Here is a 16,865-nt window from a genome sequence, read left to right as displayed (position 1 = left end):
AGAAGTTGAGCCACAATAGATTCATGGTAGACCTTTGGTCCTGCCCTTCCAATTCTCCACTGCTTTCTCTCTATCTACTTGGCTAGTATCTCGCTCTGTGCGACTCTCAGCTGCCTATAAATCTCTATGATTGGAGCAAATGCATGGGCGCTGACCACCAGCATGGAACAGAAGATCGCGACATCTCGATACCGCCAAAGAAATCCAGACTACTTCACCGCGGATGGTCGATCTAAGTTGGAACTTAGGCCGTGGACGATACTCATTTCATATCTATCTAGGCCTCTACGTTCTTCCTCTCGGCACCGCATCCAGCATCGCCTTCACCAGGTGGGCATGTAAGCATAGACAAGTGTACCACAACTTCCAGCACCAATGTGCTCTTATGCAAGATATTTCCAAGGCTGGTACTGTCGACACTCCATCTACCTTCTTCCCCAATGCTCCTCTCTAGATGCACGGAAAGTCCAATAGTTTATGCTTTCTATTTCTCAATCCGTCTTAAGTCCGCTCATTTCTTGGCAACCGATTCCAAACCCTCGGCACTGAGATTCTTCTTGAAGCGGCGCTCGATGGCCTCCATGAATTGGGACGTAGTGACGTAGGCCTCGCGCTCCTTCTTGCCACAAGCTAGCGCAAGATCCTTGGTCATGATCTGGTCGTCGTTGACGGTGTCAATGACGGCCTTCTCAAGCGACTCAGCCCATGTGACGACCTCAGGGGTGTCATCGAGCTGGCCACGCTTGACCAGGCCGCGAGTCCACGCGAAGATGCTGGCGATGGGATTCGTCGAGGTCTCGCGGCCCTTCTGGTGCTCACGGTAATGTCTTGTGACTGTGCCGTGGGCGGCCTCGGACTCGTAAGTCAGACCGTCGGGGGTGATGAGTTGCGAGGTCATGAGACCCAAAGACCCAAAGCCCTGGGCCACAATGTCGGACTGGACGTCACCGTCGTAGTTTTTCATGGCGATGACGAAGCCGCCTTCCGATTTGATCATCTGGGCGACCATGTCGTCGATGAGACGATGCTCGTACCAGATCTTCTTGGCCTCGAACTCCTTCCTGTATTCGCTCTCGTAGATCTCCTGGAAAATGTCCTTGAAGCGCCCATCGTACGCCTTGAGAATGGTGTTCTTGGTGCTCATGTACAGAGGATATCCGCGGTCGATGGCGAACTTGAAACTCGCGTGTGCGAAGCCTCGGATGCTGTCATCGGTGTTGTATTGGGTCTGCGCGACACCGCCCGTCTCGGGAAACTCGAAGACCTTGATTTTCTTGGCTTCTCCTCCATTTTTGGGTGTGAAGACCATCTCCAGCGTGCCTGCTTCGCGGATCACGTCGTCTTTGGCACGGTATTGGTCACCAAAGGCGTGACGGCCGATGATGATGGGCTGCTGCCAGCCGGGGACCAGACGAGGGATGCGGGGGATGACGATGGGTTCGCGGAAGACGGTGCCACCAAGAATATTTCGAATGGTGCCGTTGGGGGAAAGCCACACTAGGACGCGACGTTAGTTACGGCGACAGGACGAATTTGTAGCCACTCACTCTTCTTGAGCTTGAATTCCTCAACTCGAGCCTCATCTGGGGTGATTGTTGCGCACTTGACACCGACCGAGTATTTCATAATGGCCTCGGCGGCATCGACGGTGACCTTGTCGTCAGTCTCATCTCGGTAAGGCAGGCCCAAGTCGTAGTACTTCAAGTCGATGTCGAGGTAAGGGTGGATGAACTTGTCCTTGATGTCCTGCCATATTATTCGGGTCATCTCGTCGCCATCGAGCTCGACGACGGGATTCTTGACCTTGATCTTGGCCGAGGAAGCGCTCCGGCTCTGGGTGCTGTTTCCGCCACTCATCCTTCTGGTTTCTGCTGATAGTCTGTTGGAAGCTACGGCGGCCATTCGAAAGGAAGAAGAGTGCGAGAGACTTGAGGATCTTCTAGATGCAGCGCCCACCAGCGCAAGTCTGATAGGGTTCATTGGGCAATGATGGGAACGTGTGAGAGCGGTGACGGGCCCGCCACGAACCTGAATGATACGATTCGTCCCGAGGTGGAAGGTTTTCTCATCCCATAGCTTCACTCCAAGCGTCGCTGCGGTAAAGTACCGCTCTCTTTTACGCCGCAAATTCGGCAATGTATGGCCGAGGGACAATTGTGGATGTGGGGTTCTCCGATGTTTCTGTCTGTGCGAGTGGGACATAATTTGCAAAACCTGGGAGCGATCTCGGACCGACTTCGTGGTTGGAGGCGGAAGAGAGTCCGGCACGTGATTCCGGCAAATATAGCACAATCTTACCTACTGAGATGCAATTGGAATCTTGCTCCAGTGTACATTGTAAGGGAGGTATATAACGACTCCATAGGTATCAGTATACATCGCCGTGGCCCTGGCAGTGTTACGCTTCCGATTGTCCGTCACGTAGCTATCCCATTTACGCCTGCTCGTTGTGTGGCCCTGGTCGGCTCTGCAACGTCGTCAACCTGCGCAAGTCAATCACCAGCAACGGCATATCGACCACTCGCAGACCAGCCCCTGAAGGGTCATCATCCTTGTGTGCACTAGCTCCAATTTTGGTACAGTTCTCTTTGGTAGAGAGACCAGGACTCAAGAGAGAACAAGCTATGGACTGAAAAGCTTCTTCACGTTCGCAGAATATGATGAAGCTTGTTAGGCTTCATATGCGCGAGTCAGTGCGATATTGGTCTCTGTCTTGCAACATAGAAAGTAACACAATTGATGGATATCTTGCCCCGTTGAGGCGTAACCAGACTCACTCGCTTTCCGCTTAGCACGCAACATTGCGAACCCGCTTACACACTCTTGTGCAGATATCGGTACAAGCCTGGTGTAATTCTATTCCAGCTCACTCCCACAACATTTATTCTCCAACCACTTGGCCAGTTCCACGCTCGCCTGATCGACATAGCGGGTGAATAAATCCGCCACCCATAGGAGTAGCGGGAAAAACAAAACCGCAATTGTCAGCAAGCTGAAACACTCGCGCAACCACCATAGTGAAATCCACTTCGCTGTCCAAGAGAAGACGAATAGTCGCAATCTGGCCAGAACCATGTTGAGCAACGTCCGGTGAACAAGATATAGGCTATACGAGATCTTGCCTAGATATTGGGCCGGAGGAAAGGTGAAGAGTCGGCGCAAGATCGGAGTATGCTGGACTAGAAGGACCAGAGCGATCGCCGCGATACACGGCCAGAAGCGACCAGCTTCCTCATTTCTGCTCCACGAGGGGGGCAAGTAGGCGTCTAGGGTGGCGTAGAGGGGAGCATCGCCACGGCCGAGCCAGTTCTCGGGCTGTGTGAGAATGTAGAGTATGGGGAACAACATGAACAGAGGCAAGACCTTTTTCCGAATCATGCTGTGGACGGTGGTCGACGTTCGAGGGCGGAATTGCTCTGATTGTTCCACCGAGGGCAAAGGGCCTTCGACAGACCTAGGTGTGGCGGGCGGATTCGTGATGTGATGAATCTCGCAGCACACCATGCCCGCCACGAAGAGAAAGATGTCCCACTGACCAACGTATGTGAGCCAGGTTAAATAAGCTCCTTCCAAGCCCAATCGAGTTCGACGATGCGTTTTGATAAAGATCAAGATGAGAGCAAAGACTGCGACCGAGCCTCTGTATTCGACCGGGATAGTCCACAGGGTCCGGTCTATTTCCGGAAAGGGTTGGTCAAACAGATTTCCGTAATGGGCTATGAAAGGATTGAGCCCACGCATCGTCTGGTTGAACCACCACCATAACGAGCTCCCTACCGTGGCCACTCGCGGATCAATCTTGTCCTTGCCCTTGCTTGGATAATTCAGATCGAAATGAAGGGCACAAACGCACCAAAAGGCGACGACAATAACAGGGAGGAATAATCTGACGCCGCGCCGGAACATAGCGGACGCGAGTGTGTCGAAGACCTTGGCCCGGGCGCCCTTGCGCAGGAGCAATAGCGGCTTATAACTCAAGGCGTAGCCACTAATGATGAAGAAGATTGTGACCATAGCGGCGCCGCTGTACAAGAGGCGGATGATTGGGAGCTCGAAGAAGTGCGGATCCTCTGAGGACCAGCCATGGCTGTGGAGTGGATAAAATAACATGCCGACATGGGCGAGAACCACAAAGAACGCCGCAACACCTCGCATTCCGTCGAGGAAAGCGGTCGGATGGAGTGGCTTATGACTGTTTTTCAACTCCAGGAAGATCGAGGGTCTTGCCATCGTCCACAGGACACCAATAGCCAGTAAAGCCGCGTTCCTTATCTTGTCGGCGGTTGGGTAATGGACGAGGGTGGAAGGCATCTTCTCTAATGCTATCGTTAGTTCCACCTGTTCGCCATGTCGAGGTATGAACCTCTTGGGGGAATGGGAGAGCACGCCGTTAAGGTACGAACCTTCTTTCTCGTATATGTCGAGCTCATCATTGCTCGATCTATTGGCAAGGAGAGGAACAGACTGATAATGGAGAGCGATGGTAGATTTAAGGAGTGCCTTAGCCAACCACTTGGGACTGAGCTGATACATGTCGAGAGACAGCGCGATGATGAAGCCAAGCAGGAAGCCCTGATCGAAGGGAGTCGGTACAATGTCGAGGTAGACGACGGACGAAGATCGATTCCTATGTGGTTGTTTTCACAAATCATGAAGCCGTCAATGCAATGTTGACCAGTTCAGGTGAAGAAAACCACCAGGCTCTGTTGCTCCTTAGTGCCTGGACGCTGGCTTATACCCAAGATTCGTGTAGGAGAGGGGCATTTCAGCAAAGGCGTCTAAAGACTCCTTTTATCGTTGACAATAGCACCAGAATGTGCTGAACAAACAGCCTTGCAGTTGGTGCCAAGTCAAGTGACAGGTTATGAGTTCTCGTATAACCATCAATGTCAACACCATTTGGACCTCTCAAAGGCCTCGCTAGAGACTCCTTTCGTTGAGCATGGCGCCAGAACATATTGACAGATCAGCTTTGGGCCTCTGGTCAAGTCAAGTGATGGTCCATGGCCTCATAGACACGACCACTTTCCACCATCTTGACGTCTTAAAAAAACCTCGCTAGAAAGTCTCTTTCTTGTAGCGCACGCCGCCAGAACGTGCGGGAAGATCAGCCTCAGAACTTGGTGCCAAGTCAAGTGACGACGGTGCGTGCTCTTTGGGATACTTCCATTGTCAACAACATCTTGCTTACCCTCTCAAAGTGTCTGTTCCTCTCGAAACTTCGTAGTCTAGTAGCTATGCCACTTGTGTACAGACAGCTTCGATCGTGAGTAGTCACCAACAGCAATATGTTGGGTTTCAGTCAGGAGAAGAGAGTCTTGGGATACATGAACTGCCACTTGATTTGCCATAAGCCGCTAGCCAAAAAGCCACGACACTCGGGTGTGGTGTGACTCCCCGAAGATCTCGCTTCGTAGCTGGTGGTTGATTTTAGGGGATATTCGCCCCTAAGACCTCGGCGACGCCACCAGTTAGTGCGGATCGCGGTCTGTTATTGACCAGTCTGGGCGTCTGACGGCGCTGACCTACATTTGTGGAAGATGTACAGGTATGGGCAGGCAGAATGCTGAGCACATCTAACATTTGAAGTATGGGGTGCCTCCGGCGAGCAAAACAGCAGACCCCCTTATCAAACCCTAATACCTGCGAAGCAGAGCTTGGCACGCAGTCACGGGATTGACTTCGCTGTCGACAGCCCTCCTGGATTGCGACGTTTCGCTCAAGTAAGGTAGAGACGGTCCTCAACTCTGTCTTCTCGAAGACGCAGAATTGCGAAATTGGACCGATTTCGTGGTTGAAAGGTAAAAGAGAGCCCGGCACGTGATCGACAAACCAGCCTGCAGACTACCGGCCTAGCCAGACACTTTCACGACTTTCGAGTCTGACTGGTAGTTTGACGTTGGATCATTTTTCTTCAAGGCTTCGAATCTCAACAACAACCACCAAATCTTCATCACTTTCAGCTTGCCAGAAGTCCCTCAATTTCCAGTTTCAACTCATCATGGCCGATAAACTCCGCACACTTCAGCAACTCGAGTCGCTCCAGGCCAAATACGTCGGCACTGGTCACGCAGACACCAGCGCATATGAATGGAAGAACAATATTGTCCGAGACTCTTACGCATCCTACGTCGGCCACCCTCCTCTTCTGGCATACATGGCGCTGGGGATGGGCGAGAGCAAAGAGGTAGTCCGTGGTCAATTGATTGAGAAGATGATTCGAGCAAGCGGTCCTCCGCCAGCAAGAGAAGAGGATTGAATGGCGGTATAAAAACTGATCACCTTACAACAAACCACAGCGATCAGCGACTAGGAATTTGGACCAGGGAAGGACCGAATGAGGCCTGTTGAACATGGGAGCATCCTCTGCTTTCCCTACGCCATCAAATACCGGATCTTTTTACACCCTGTGATCGGTACATGGTTTCAGCCGGTATGCCTTCAATAAGTTGCAGCCGCACCTGACGGCTCATGACTCGGTTGGAAACCCGGGAAGGAAGGCACGCAACATTCGCGAGACATCTGGTTTGGAAGGCCTGCAGGAATTGGTAAGATGTTGGGTCCATTCACTATCTGATGTGGTATGTGCGGCAATGTCTCTGCATATCAACTCAAAAGCACGCAAAGCCTGCAGGACATCGCTCGTCCTGTAGGTTTCTGCTGGTCTATAATGCCGCTGTTCTCCAGCGAGCATGTCCATGAAGAGAAAAATCGAGCTCTTGACTCGGGCGGTAGAATTGGTCGATGCACCAACGCCAAAGACAAATCACAGTGCACAAAAGAAAAGGGTGTCAAGAGGTTTCTGCCCTCGATTTTGAAGTCTTAACCAGTCGAATCATCATCATATTCCGAAATTTGCGCCGTTCCCATGCAGCCCCGTTGACATAAAAAAATTCCCAGTTTTGGTGTTGGTCCATTAACATTCCCTCGCGGTACTTGTACTTTCTCCCCTGGCTTGTGGTCGAAAGATGTCTTTACCCAATTTCGTAGTCGTAGCCCATGGCTCAATATTGAACATTAAAGAAGTCGAATTCCATCATTAGAATATGCCATTGACAATGTTGCTGCCAATGGTAGCGCCAGCTCCGAAAATGGCAGCATTGCCCATCTTCTTTCCGAATTTCTTGCCTTGTTCCTCGAGTTTGCTGTATTTTCGTCCATCGGAGCCTGGAGTAATGGCGCCTGGCTGGGCTACCTGTAGTGGCATGTTTCCGTAGTCTGACGATTGTGGCGGCATCATCGGTGGTCGTTTGTCGTCGACAACGTTGACATAACTGCGAGGGAAAATGCCCTCCAAGCCAGTCCGCTCATTTCGGCCTCTCCACCCTGTCTATTGTTAGTGACGTATCATCTCATCGAGTGATGGGCACGTACAATCATTGTTCATGTGTTCTATGACCTGTATCCGATCACCTTGCTGCAGCGCCAAATCTCCGGCATCCGTCGGGCTGTATGCGTATAACGCTGTTGCAACACATAAGATCTGAGGCGTATGGACGTAGGCTGGAGGAGGGAGAGGGGCGGGCGTAGGGACTGGAGCATAATGTTCTTTCAGATTCAGGTTCGAAAATTGCTCGACTGGCGTGGTTGTGGAGGCAGTTGCCGGAGCCTGTAAAGGAGCATGTAGCGGTGTCTGAGCAGGAAGTTGGGCAAGAATTGACGACAGCTGTTCAGGGGAGATGATGGATGTATCTGTGAGGAATTCGAGTTCCTGTGGCACGATTAGTATGGTGATTGAGAATTGCAGCGATTGCGTGATGAGAGTACGCACTGTTCGAATGGTACGGAGAGAGCGATTTGTGAGAGCGATTGAGGCCTCGGTGGCCATTGCTTCACGGTGAAACAGGAACTCGGACGCGTATGAGGATGGACAGCACCAGAGAAATATGAGGCGAAAGAGATAGAAGGGAGGATAGTGAAATCAGCCTTTGTGGGCGGTAAAGGCGTGTCGTCGATGAGAAGGAGATCACAAGATGGCACGGGATGAGTTGGTACAAAGTTACGGTAAAGGTGAGGCGCAGTCTGAGGTGTCGATTGGTGAGTGGTTCTGGTAGTTGAGATTTGGCTTCCTGCTTGTAATGCTTGGTGCAATAATAATGCCGGGGCTCGGATATTAGGATGGACTGCGCGCGCAACACAGCCTATGCCTCCTGGAGTACAAAAACCACTCAAGGACAGTCATAACTGGTAGCGGGGATGCACAAGTGTCTCAGAAAGCCGCCGGTTTGGATCCAATACTAGCAGTACCGGGATCATGATTGTCGAGGATATCTTGCTGTCTGACCAAGGCATTGGTGCTGGAATGACCATTGATGGCAGGCATTCTGGCTTGATCATGCACGATCACGCCATATGCCCATGAACAATTTGACCGTAAAAACAGGTTCATAGTTTATGCCAAGCAGCCGGCATACTACGCTTATACTGCTATGGTTTAGGGTAGGATTTAGTGGCATCAAACCAGCCGGTGGGTGCCTGACTCACCACGGCCAACTTCTTTCATAAACACCTTCTTGTCTAGACCATCTGTTTGCTGACTGTACTCTCATTGCGATTCTGTTGCAAACTGCCTAGCATCCATCATCCTCCATCCTCAATGATGCGCACATTCATTGTCCCTGGTACCTTGCATGAATGTTAGTGGACCTTAATTCATGCACGCGAATACTGTTCGTGTGCAGAGAGCCGCAGGTCTTCCTTGTGTCAATTCGGACTGATACATATCACAATGAGTTCCTGCAGCACACCAGCAGCATTGGCCTAGGTTTGCCATTGCGCACTGCAACATCTTTCGTTGTTTCTTCAGGTTTGTCTCTGTGCTGAGATCCGTTGTTTGCTTTAGCGGATTGTTCGTTCGCAATCATCTCACACAATGTTCAACAATTGTCGCAGACACCATGGACCGTTTGACATGTTCAGATGCGCAAACGCTGGGAGGTCTCCTCGTTATAAAATCCATCAGTTATGAGCCTCTATTGTCATTCCTCCATCTTGCTATTCAGTACCATCACTATTACGTGCGTTGACTCAAGAACAATATACCTATTGAAGTCACAGCCTTCTCTCCAGTCTTAACCAATCAGCTTCCAGGCCCTGTGAGAGCATTCACCAGCATCATCCTATTGTGCCCATTGTAAGTCCTTCACCTCTCAATGCACCATTCACCGTCTCTACCCATTCGAGATTGCGAGTGACAATGTCACTTCCCTTCACTCGATGCGCGCCAGCCCAGGCAGTTGCAATCACTTGCCTATAAAGATTTCTTTCTACTACAACTTTCACTCTTCCTCTTTCAACAAGTCTCTACAAAGTCTCTTCTCATTTGCTTGCCTTGCATACCTGAGCTCTTCAATATATATCAACTGACTTGCCAGAATATCTCTGCTTGACCAGCTCAACGGACACAATGGCAAACAATACCACCCTCAAACCACAGTATTTCATCACTCGCCAGAATGGTGCCTTGGTCCCTCTGATCGCCTTGGACGAGTTGCCAGCCAATGTACAGATCCGTGGTGTACCTCGAAGCCTCACAGCATTCAACATCGCCGGAATGACACCACTTGGATTCTGCGAGTCTCGTCACCAATTCTACGTGGTCGAGGGGGTCAACAACACCAAGTCTGATCACTTCAGTGGCGTGCTTCCTTCACGGGCTAGCATACCCCAAGCCAGCAAACCAGTAGTATCGTTCCCTACCGACCAGGCTACTTCTCCATTTGTCCTCCCTGCTGCGTCACCTTTCCCAGAACAGCACCTGAACGACTCCTCCAGCAATTCTACAATCTCTTTCAACCAATCAGCTGCCACTGCTACACGCACCTCAGCCAACCCAAGCGCCACTACAAGCCCAGAGCCTGCTGCCGTTCCTGCTTGGAGAAAGAATGCAGCACCAGAAGATGTCAAGCCACCAACAAGCGTTCCAATCACTGGTCAGAAAGTCTACTGTTCGTACTGGCTCCGAAAAGGCGAATGCGACTTTGCGCAACAAGGTTGCATTTACAAACACGAAATGCCAACAGACCTCGAGACCCTCCTGACAGTCGGCTTCACAGACATCCCACTTTGGTACCGCCAGCGCCATGGACTCGGCAGTCTTCACGTCGAAAACGGTCAAAGCAAACCAAGCTTCGGTATCGTCGATCCAAATGCTGCAGCTAGAGGCTTCCGCGTGGGCGATGATGCCAAGCGAATGATCCGCAATCAGCTTGGGTCTTCGTACCATGGTCGTGGTCTTGGTGGATTCAACAGATTCAATGGTCGCGATGCCAAGAAAGCTGAACAAGAACGCGAAAACGAAAGAAAAAGCGAGGAGGAGAAAATGGCGGCAGCCTTGAAGTTGGACGAGGCAGAAGAGAAGGAGCGCAAAGCTCTGATGGAAAAGTACAAATCTCTGAAGCCAGAACGCCGATCAGTGCTCGTCGGACACGAAGATCTCGCCAGCGACACATTCAGCAATGGAGAGGAACCCAATGACCTGATGGCGCAGATCAGAAGGAAGGAGCAAGCTGGGTGGGAGGAGGAACAGGCCGAGCGTCTGGCTGCAGCCAGCGCTGAGGCTAGCAGCAACAAGACCACGACCAAGAAGGCCACTCCAGGCAAGGGAAAGACTGGCGCAAAGCGCGGCAGAGGTGGCGCAGCCAGAAAGAAGTAGAGCCGGAGGTCATTCAGGGGTTTGACAGGGAGGAAGGTCTGCGGCCAAATCGAACATTGCAGATGTTGAGAAGCGTCGTAACGACCAGCATGGCGTTTTCTTTATGATACCCAGAATCTAGAATGGAATGTTTTTACAATGTCCTCTGCTCACGGCCCCCTCGATTCCCACTGATGGCTCGTACATAGCTTTTGACTGTCTCCGCCCCATCGACGACCGGTATCTCGTTTGCCTGCAGAAGTCTTTGGGACTGCCTTGCTGACAGTAATTGCTGAACTCGTGCAGGCTTCATCTTCCATTCTTCCGGAAACTCGGCCCTCTTCTTCGATTTGTGGTGTCGCAAGTCAACTGGGATGTCTTCGAATTTATCCGCACCAACCCTCGCCTCATCAACCAACTTGTTCACGAGATCGCCTAGGTACCGTTTATTCTGAGCAGCAGCTTCGAATTTCTCGCACGACATTTTGACCATATCCGTGTCAGGATTGTACCGGGGTCCAACGAGTTTGATCAGTTTCATCCGTTGCGCTTCAGTCAGATTGGGCAAATCTTTCGTACAAAATTGTACTACCACCTTTTTCGCCGCCGGATGCACTTCGCCCATATACGTCGTGTATCGAAAACGGAGCGGCGTGGCTTCTGTTGGGGGTTGGAACGGTTTTGCGAACTCTGTGGCAGCACATTGCGTTAGCAAATGGAAGGGCACAATTGTTCGTAGTCGGGTTTACACATACGATTGAGAAGCGGCATGTCCCATGCAATCACTCTGGTATACTCCCTGACCTCGCGATGTACTTCGAGCTCACTGTGTGCAACGGACGTAATGGCCGAGTCGTCCCACGGTGCCTCCTCTTCCACTTGTCCGAACTCGTCGTCTTCGTCCACCGCCCAGAAATTCATGTCCCGACGGGGCAATTGGTCTTCCGGGAAATCAAGCGGCTCGACCTCGCTGTCGACCTGGCGATCAACTTGCATGGCGATATCGTCCATCGCAGGGTCGGCGTCGATAGATTCGAACATGGCGGCATAGTGGTTCTGCAGCGCCAGGTATTCCTCTTGCTGGGGTTTCGTGAGCACCTCGTAATCTGCGCGCTCTTGGCGATCGAGATCAGCGACGGAAATAGGTGTGCTGGGCGTAAGGTATTCGCTTGGGTCGGTGTCTTCGCTCTCGTCGAGATCAGTTTCCGCGTTTTGTGCCGGTTGTCGAGCAGGAGGTCCGTCCGCTCGCCGCAAGCATGTCGTCGAGAGCTGTCGGAACGGAGCAGCCGTGCGGTGCCGGACGGGGCATTGCTGTTGACATTTCCGCTTCACAGGTATCTGTCGAGTGACCTGGAATATGCTGCGGCATAGATGCCGTGCTGGGTTGGCCATGCTCTGGGTCAAGGTCAAGCCAACCTGATCGCATGAGCGTTGACGAAGACATCCATGAAATTTCCCCGAGACATGCGAGATATTGGAGAACATGAGACTCGATGATCCGACGTACTGCTTGGCTTGTAGCTACGGTGGAGTATACACGCTACTTTGCCGCGTGAACCAACGTTCCTTCATCCTATTCCTTTGATATCCGACTTGATCCAGCGACAATTTTGGATATGGCGAACATTCAAGCAAGTGGTGCATCGAAAAAGAGATGCTTCGTGACGATTGGTGCAACAGCACCATTTAACAGTCTCATCAAGGCCGTATTGGCGGACGAATTCATCCAAGCATTGCAGCAAGCTGGGTACACAGAACTACGCGTGCAGTATGGCGATCATGAAGGAGAAGCCGTCTTCCGGCAAAGGACCGACGATCCAAACTCGTTGCTGGTGAAGACGGGATTTCTTATCACTGGATTCGGCTTCGACAAAACAGGTCTGAGAGAAGAGATTGCCGTTGTCAAGGGGAGATCCGCTGCCGACGAAGGCATGGTCATTAGTCACGCAGGTATGTCGTCTTGAAACGACACTCACAACCACAGTTCTGCTAACAAGAAATATCTCATAGGGTCCGGCTCAGTATTGGATGTCCTTAGGGTGGGCATCCCGATCGTGGTCGTCCCGAACACAGACCTCCTGCATAACCATCAAGTCGAGTTGGCGGAGGCACTTGCCGAACAAGACTACGTTGTTTACGGAAAGATAGAGTGAGTCACTACCCATTTCTTGCCCTGTCTTTATGATACGCTCTGCGAAGCATGTGCGTATATGACCCGAATCAACATTTTGACTTGATTTTCGCCTTTAGTGATCTGGCATCCTCCATATCCCAGGTCGAAACTCTCCGAAGAAGAATGAAGAAATGGCCACCACTTCGCTCCGGCGATGAGAAATACGAGAACGGCATCGCGGATGTCCTGGCCGAGGAAATGGGCTGGCAATTGGACTGAATGACAGCCGTACCATCCACACCACCGGTTCGAGCCGAGCAAGAATTCAAACCGTCAAAAGGGCCCTTGATGTCAAGACACGTCTAGAGAGCAGCTCCGGCGGACCTGACTGTCCATTATACGGCTCGCAGCACCACCTTCGACAACTTAGCCACCGCCGTCACGACAAAGTCCGGCTACCCAGATCAAAATCCAGGCCCAAGAAACCAGGATAAACCGGCCTGCCCGGAGCATGGCCTCGAGCTTGAGGACTAAGGCTCAGCAACAGGGTGCCTACGACGGCCCAGTTTTAGCCAACAGTGTCTTTCAAGGCGGCGAGTAAGTCAGCCAGGCTTTGACTCGACAGCAGAAGATGGGCCAACCGCGATCCGCGGCACTACCGTGATGTCGAAGCGATATATCTGGCGCTGGTGTCGACCATGTAACAGCCACGATGGTTCTAGAGGCAGGTTTTTATTGGTTATCCTGCTACAAGGCCACTCGCGAGCGCGAGGACAGGACAGCTATTATGCAGATGCATTTCGTGTCGCTCAGACTTTGGCAACCGGCAGACCCATCTGTGGTAGACTCAGGTGTTCGGACGAAGCGCGCCCTCTTGTCCAATCTTATGGAGTTCCACAAGGTCAAATACAGAATTATTCATGGATGATTGATTATCATTAGGTCTAGACAGTTTTCCTTGTCTCGTTTCAGGGAAAGAACCAGCCACAGGTCACTCAAGTATAGAATCAACAGGATCTTTTTGGCATGCCTAACTCGGCATCTTCCATCATTCATTCATGGATGTCGTCTCGTTTGATGTGCAGTTCTCCATACACTCAAAACTCATTGTTTCCTCTCATGCTCATGCCTTCTTCTGGTGCCATTATCCTCATCATTGTCATCAATTTCGTTATCACTTTCCGTCTCTTCATCGGTCAAGAAAGGACTGCGCTCCAACGCGTATTGAGGCCCCGGCACGCCCCTCAAAGGTTCTTGCGCTGGTGGTGTGAGAACCATTCTTGGGGCTGGCATCGTTGTCGCACTTGAGACCAACGTCGAATCCAGATCCTGCGGTCGAGGAGCGGGTGACGCACGGGAAGTTGTGTGGGAGAGAGACTGTGCTGCATCATGGAACGCCTGATCCATATCGTCCTGGGACTGTGACCGACTCGTTTCAGCATCATCATCGAAGTCAAACTCTTCAGCATCCTCTTGGACGTTTTCTAAACCTCCATCTTCCTTTTTCGCTTCATCACTAGGCTTTTGTTGATCCTGACGCTCGTCTCTCGACTTCCCATTAAATTCAACATGTTCCAAAGTATCTGTAATCTCCTCATGGGCCTTCTCCTGGGCCTTTCCTAGAGCTTCCCTGACTCCCACCTTCTCATTGTTGGCGGAGTCTGGTCCCGGGGGACTCAGTGTATTCTCCTGAGACGAGAATGCTGAAAAGGAACTGTCGCTAGGAAGTCTCTCTCCACTTGTTATCGTTGTCACGATTGACGGGAGATTGGCACTAAATTTCCCGGGTTCTCTGGGAACACCTTTATCACCGCTGTCCTTTCTCCACCTTCGTGCCTTGGGTGCAGGTGGCGGCTTCTTGTTGAAATGGCCTTTATGGTGTGAGGGTACAGGAGGCGGCCCCGTCAGACTAGAGCTTCTCCCCACTTCCTTCTGCTGCGGCGGTGTTTGTTGGTGCTTTAGACGATTTATGGATAGAGGTGGATGCGGACTGTGATGGTGATGGTGATGATCAGGGATTTCTGGCTTTGTTTCAGGCGCTGAATCGGTGGACTCCGCTTTAGCGACTTCGATCTCGGTTGGCTGCCCTTGCATCTTAGGTCTCATCCAGCCAGATCTTCTCGCTTGCGGAGGAGGTGGCGGCATTTCTTTCTTGTGCATTATTTCGGTGCGAAGATTATGCTTCATGGTAGGATTTCTGCTTGGTGTAATAACGCCGGGCTTCTCTCTCTGTGCTGCTACCTCCATCATACTGAGGCTTGATTTCCTGGCGTCTTCAAGTTGCGGAGTAAGATACTGACCGATAGTCAACGTGGATGCTTTGGAAGAGTTCCGCTTTTTCAACTTGCGAGGCGTCGGTAGAGCAGGTGGTTTCCCTTTGCTTGGAGAGGTTGGGGAGGAGAGATCAGATGCTCCATCGTCGATAGGAGACTCCACGCGTGTGAGAGGCTCAGATTCGGGATCAGCCAGCCAGCTCACGCCTTCGCATCGCTTGACAAGTCGTCTAGTCGTCTCATCTACCGCATCAAAATGACCCCAATGATGGACCCCGTTCTCATCTTCCGTATGATCAGTGATTTGGCCTCCACCCAACACGCTGAGCAGTTTGCGTATCTCGTCTCTCTTGTAATGTGGGGGAAATTGCAATTGCGTATGTTCGAGAAGCGGGTAGAAGACACGCAGGTATGTATGCCGTAGAGACGTGGCCTCTTCCGGTAAGTCCAGTAGATTTCGCATCAAGATGTCAACCAGAACTCGAAGGTCGTTGGTGTAGAAGTATTCATAGGTCGGAGGAGTGGTGAAAAGCAGATACAGCAGTTTCAATGTCAGCAACTGCAGCGAAGTCTCGTCTATGATCGTCAGTACAAGCTTAACAGATCATACTGTTCATACCTTCTCGATTCAACAACAATATGATATTCTCGCCAAACGTCTTGTAAACACTTCCATGAGCCGAGAGGACCTTGATCACCTTGTTGGTGAGAGGTATTCCTGACTGCGGGCTCTCAGGATCGTGTGCAGCAACCATGAATTGTTCATTTAGGACCAGCTGAGAATAGTCAGCTGGTTTGCCCATGACTATGCTAACCTCACTCACCAGAACACGAATGGTGGGATAATGATATGGATCATTTACATCGTCGGACACCCGTTCTATGATTTGGAACAACAACTTGATGAACTCATCATCGACGTGTGCTATTTCGATGACATGGGATTAGAATGGTCACGCTCTGCTTAAGTGACGGTGGACGTACCCAGATCGTTGGTTTTGATCTTTTGGATGCGGGACATTTCGTAGAGCAGCTCCATAAGGGATCTGTGTATCTCTTCATGGCCATGTCTCTTTGGACTTGATATCAAGTCCACGAGTCTGGGAAAGGCGCCTTCGTCATTCAACAATTCGTATGTCGCTTCGTGTGCTTGTGCATCGGCTATGAGGAACAGTGTCGCAACCAACACGACATACGGCTCATCGTCCTTGATTCCGAGCAGTCAGCACGCCCAGTTGCACTGCTATCAAAAATTGTACGCACCTCGATCAAGCATTGGATAAACTGCCTCCGTATGTAGTCGGTGTGCGTTGCAAAAAGATCCGACTGTCGTAGCCTGTAGGCGCATACGCTCAGGTCGTAGTCGGACTGTAGAAAGCGTTCTGTAGTCCATTTGTATGAGCAATCACATCCGCTGTCTGCCTATTCTTCTAACATACCTCGACCGGCTCCGATTAGGTCTAGGTAGGATCGCAAGGTATCATCGATGCTGCCATGATTATCACATTCTTTCGAGATTGTCTTGTCGAGAACTGGAAATAGAACAGTCAGAACGCGGACTTGTTTCCTTGGATGCGGGAACCCTCACCGGCCCAGAACTGGTCTTCGTCCTCGAAGCCAGAAGCATCTTCGTGTTCCATACTATGAACAGCTTCATATCGTCTTTGGGAAGGTTGGTAATTGGTGGGAAGGACAATACTGCGAACGGTCGCTCGTCATGAGAAAAGAATCGCGGGCATGGGTTGACATGAAGGCAGTAGGCGTCGCGACTCGAACAGGGGGGGATTAATCATGGGAGAAAGAATAACAGGAACAATAGCAGAGAGCGACGGTAAGGTATCTCCAG

General features: G+C 51.2%; 8 protein-coding genes across 8 annotated transcripts; 3 read left to right on the top strand and 5 right to left on the bottom strand.

Annotated features, from left to right (window-relative positions):
* Window positions 1-511: 511 nt before the first annotated feature.
* On the bottom strand, window positions 512-1,980 carry EDD37DRAFT_568734 (isocitrate dehydrogenase [NADP], mitochondrial; the record flags this gene model as incomplete). Its single annotated transcript, XM_062814197.1, has 2 exons — window positions 512-1,497; window positions 1,548-1,980. 2 exons carry the CDS (start codon window positions 1,978-1,980, stop codon window positions 512-514), a joined length of 1,419 nt encoding a protein of 472 aa, XP_062667036.1.
* An 876-nt stretch (window positions 1,981-2,856) lies between these two features.
* Window positions 2,857-4,533, bottom strand: EDD37DRAFT_697431 (acyltransferase family-domain-containing protein; the record flags this gene model as incomplete). The annotated part of the gene is made up of 1 exon (XM_062820155.1): window positions 2,857-4,533. The coding sequence occupies one exon, from the start codon at window positions 4,531-4,533 to the stop codon at window positions 2,857-2,859; it is 1,677 nt and encodes a 558-aa protein (XP_062667035.1).
* A 1,468-nt stretch (window positions 4,534-6,001) lies between these two features.
* On the top strand, window positions 6,002-6,259 carry EDD37DRAFT_568932 (splicing factor 3B subunit 5/RDS3 complex subunit 10; the record flags this gene model as incomplete). The annotated part of the gene is made up of 1 exon (XM_062814204.1): window positions 6,002-6,259. The coding sequence occupies one exon, from the start codon at window positions 6,002-6,004 to the stop codon at window positions 6,257-6,259; it is 258 nt and encodes an 85-aa protein (XP_062667034.1).
* Window positions 6,260-6,932: 673 nt separating this feature from the next.
* On the bottom strand, window positions 6,933-8,018 carry EDD37DRAFT_147015 (SH3 domain-containing protein). The gene is made up of 3 exons (XM_062809631.1): window positions 7,772-8,018; window positions 7,375-7,711; window positions 6,933-7,326 (listed from the first exon to the last, which is right to left on the bottom strand). The coding sequence occupies exons 1-3, from the start codon at window positions 7,826-7,828 to the stop codon at window positions 7,040-7,042; spliced, it is 681 nt and encodes a 226-aa protein (XP_062667033.1). The 5' UTR covers window positions 7,829-8,018; the 3' UTR covers window positions 6,933-7,039.
* Window positions 8,019-9,406: 1,388 nt separating this feature from the next.
* On the top strand, window positions 9,407-10,654 carry EDD37DRAFT_653441 (uncharacterized protein; the record flags this gene model as incomplete). The annotated part of the gene is made up of 1 exon (XM_062818569.1): window positions 9,407-10,654. One exon carries the CDS (start codon window positions 9,407-9,409, stop codon window positions 10,652-10,654), a length of 1,248 nt encoding a protein of 415 aa, XP_062667032.1.
* Window positions 10,655-10,720: 66 nt separating this feature from the next.
* EDD37DRAFT_146772 (mitochondrial ribosomal subunit protein-domain-containing protein) lies at window positions 10,721-12,097 on the bottom strand. Its single transcript, XM_062809629.1, has 2 exons — window positions 11,389-12,097; window positions 10,721-11,323 (listed from the first exon to the last, which is right to left on the bottom strand). The coding sequence occupies exons 1-2, from the start codon at window positions 12,023-12,025 to the stop codon at window positions 10,788-10,790; spliced, it is 1,173 nt and encodes a 390-aa protein (XP_062667031.1). The 5' UTR covers window positions 12,026-12,097; the 3' UTR covers window positions 10,721-10,787.
* Window positions 12,098-12,249: 152 nt separating this feature from the next.
* Window positions 12,250-13,025, top strand: EDD37DRAFT_668816 (beta-1,4-N-acetylglucosaminyltransferase; the record flags this gene model as incomplete). The annotated part of the gene is made up of 3 exons (XM_062819332.1): window positions 12,250-12,583; window positions 12,644-12,782; window positions 12,833-13,025. 3 exons carry the CDS (start codon window positions 12,250-12,252, stop codon window positions 13,023-13,025), a joined length of 666 nt encoding a protein of 221 aa, XP_062667030.1.
* Window positions 13,026-13,769: 744 nt separating this feature from the next.
* EDD37DRAFT_146596 (uncharacterized protein) lies at window positions 13,770-16,791 on the bottom strand. The gene is made up of 7 exons (XM_062809627.1): window positions 16,608-16,791; window positions 16,459-16,551; window positions 16,283-16,401; window positions 16,004-16,226; window positions 15,844-15,944; window positions 15,639-15,795; window positions 13,770-15,595 (listed from the first exon to the last, which is right to left on the bottom strand). Exons 1-7 carry the CDS (start codon window positions 16,657-16,659, stop codon window positions 13,851-13,853), a joined length of 2,490 nt encoding a protein of 829 aa, XP_062667029.1. The 5' UTR covers window positions 16,660-16,791; the 3' UTR covers window positions 13,770-13,850.
* Between the last annotated feature and the right edge of the window lie 74 nt (window positions 16,792-16,865).

Source organism: Exophiala viscosa (genome assembly GCF_022695815.1).
Source record: "Exophiala viscosa unplaced genomic scaffold EDD37scaffold_11, whole genome shotgun sequence".
NCBI lineage: Eukaryota > Fungi > Ascomycota > Eurotiomycetes > Chaetothyriales > Herpotrichiellaceae > Exophiala > Exophiala viscosa.
The sequence above is the reverse complement of the archived record's forward strand: the minus strand, read 5'-3'. Positions and strand labels throughout refer to the sequence as shown.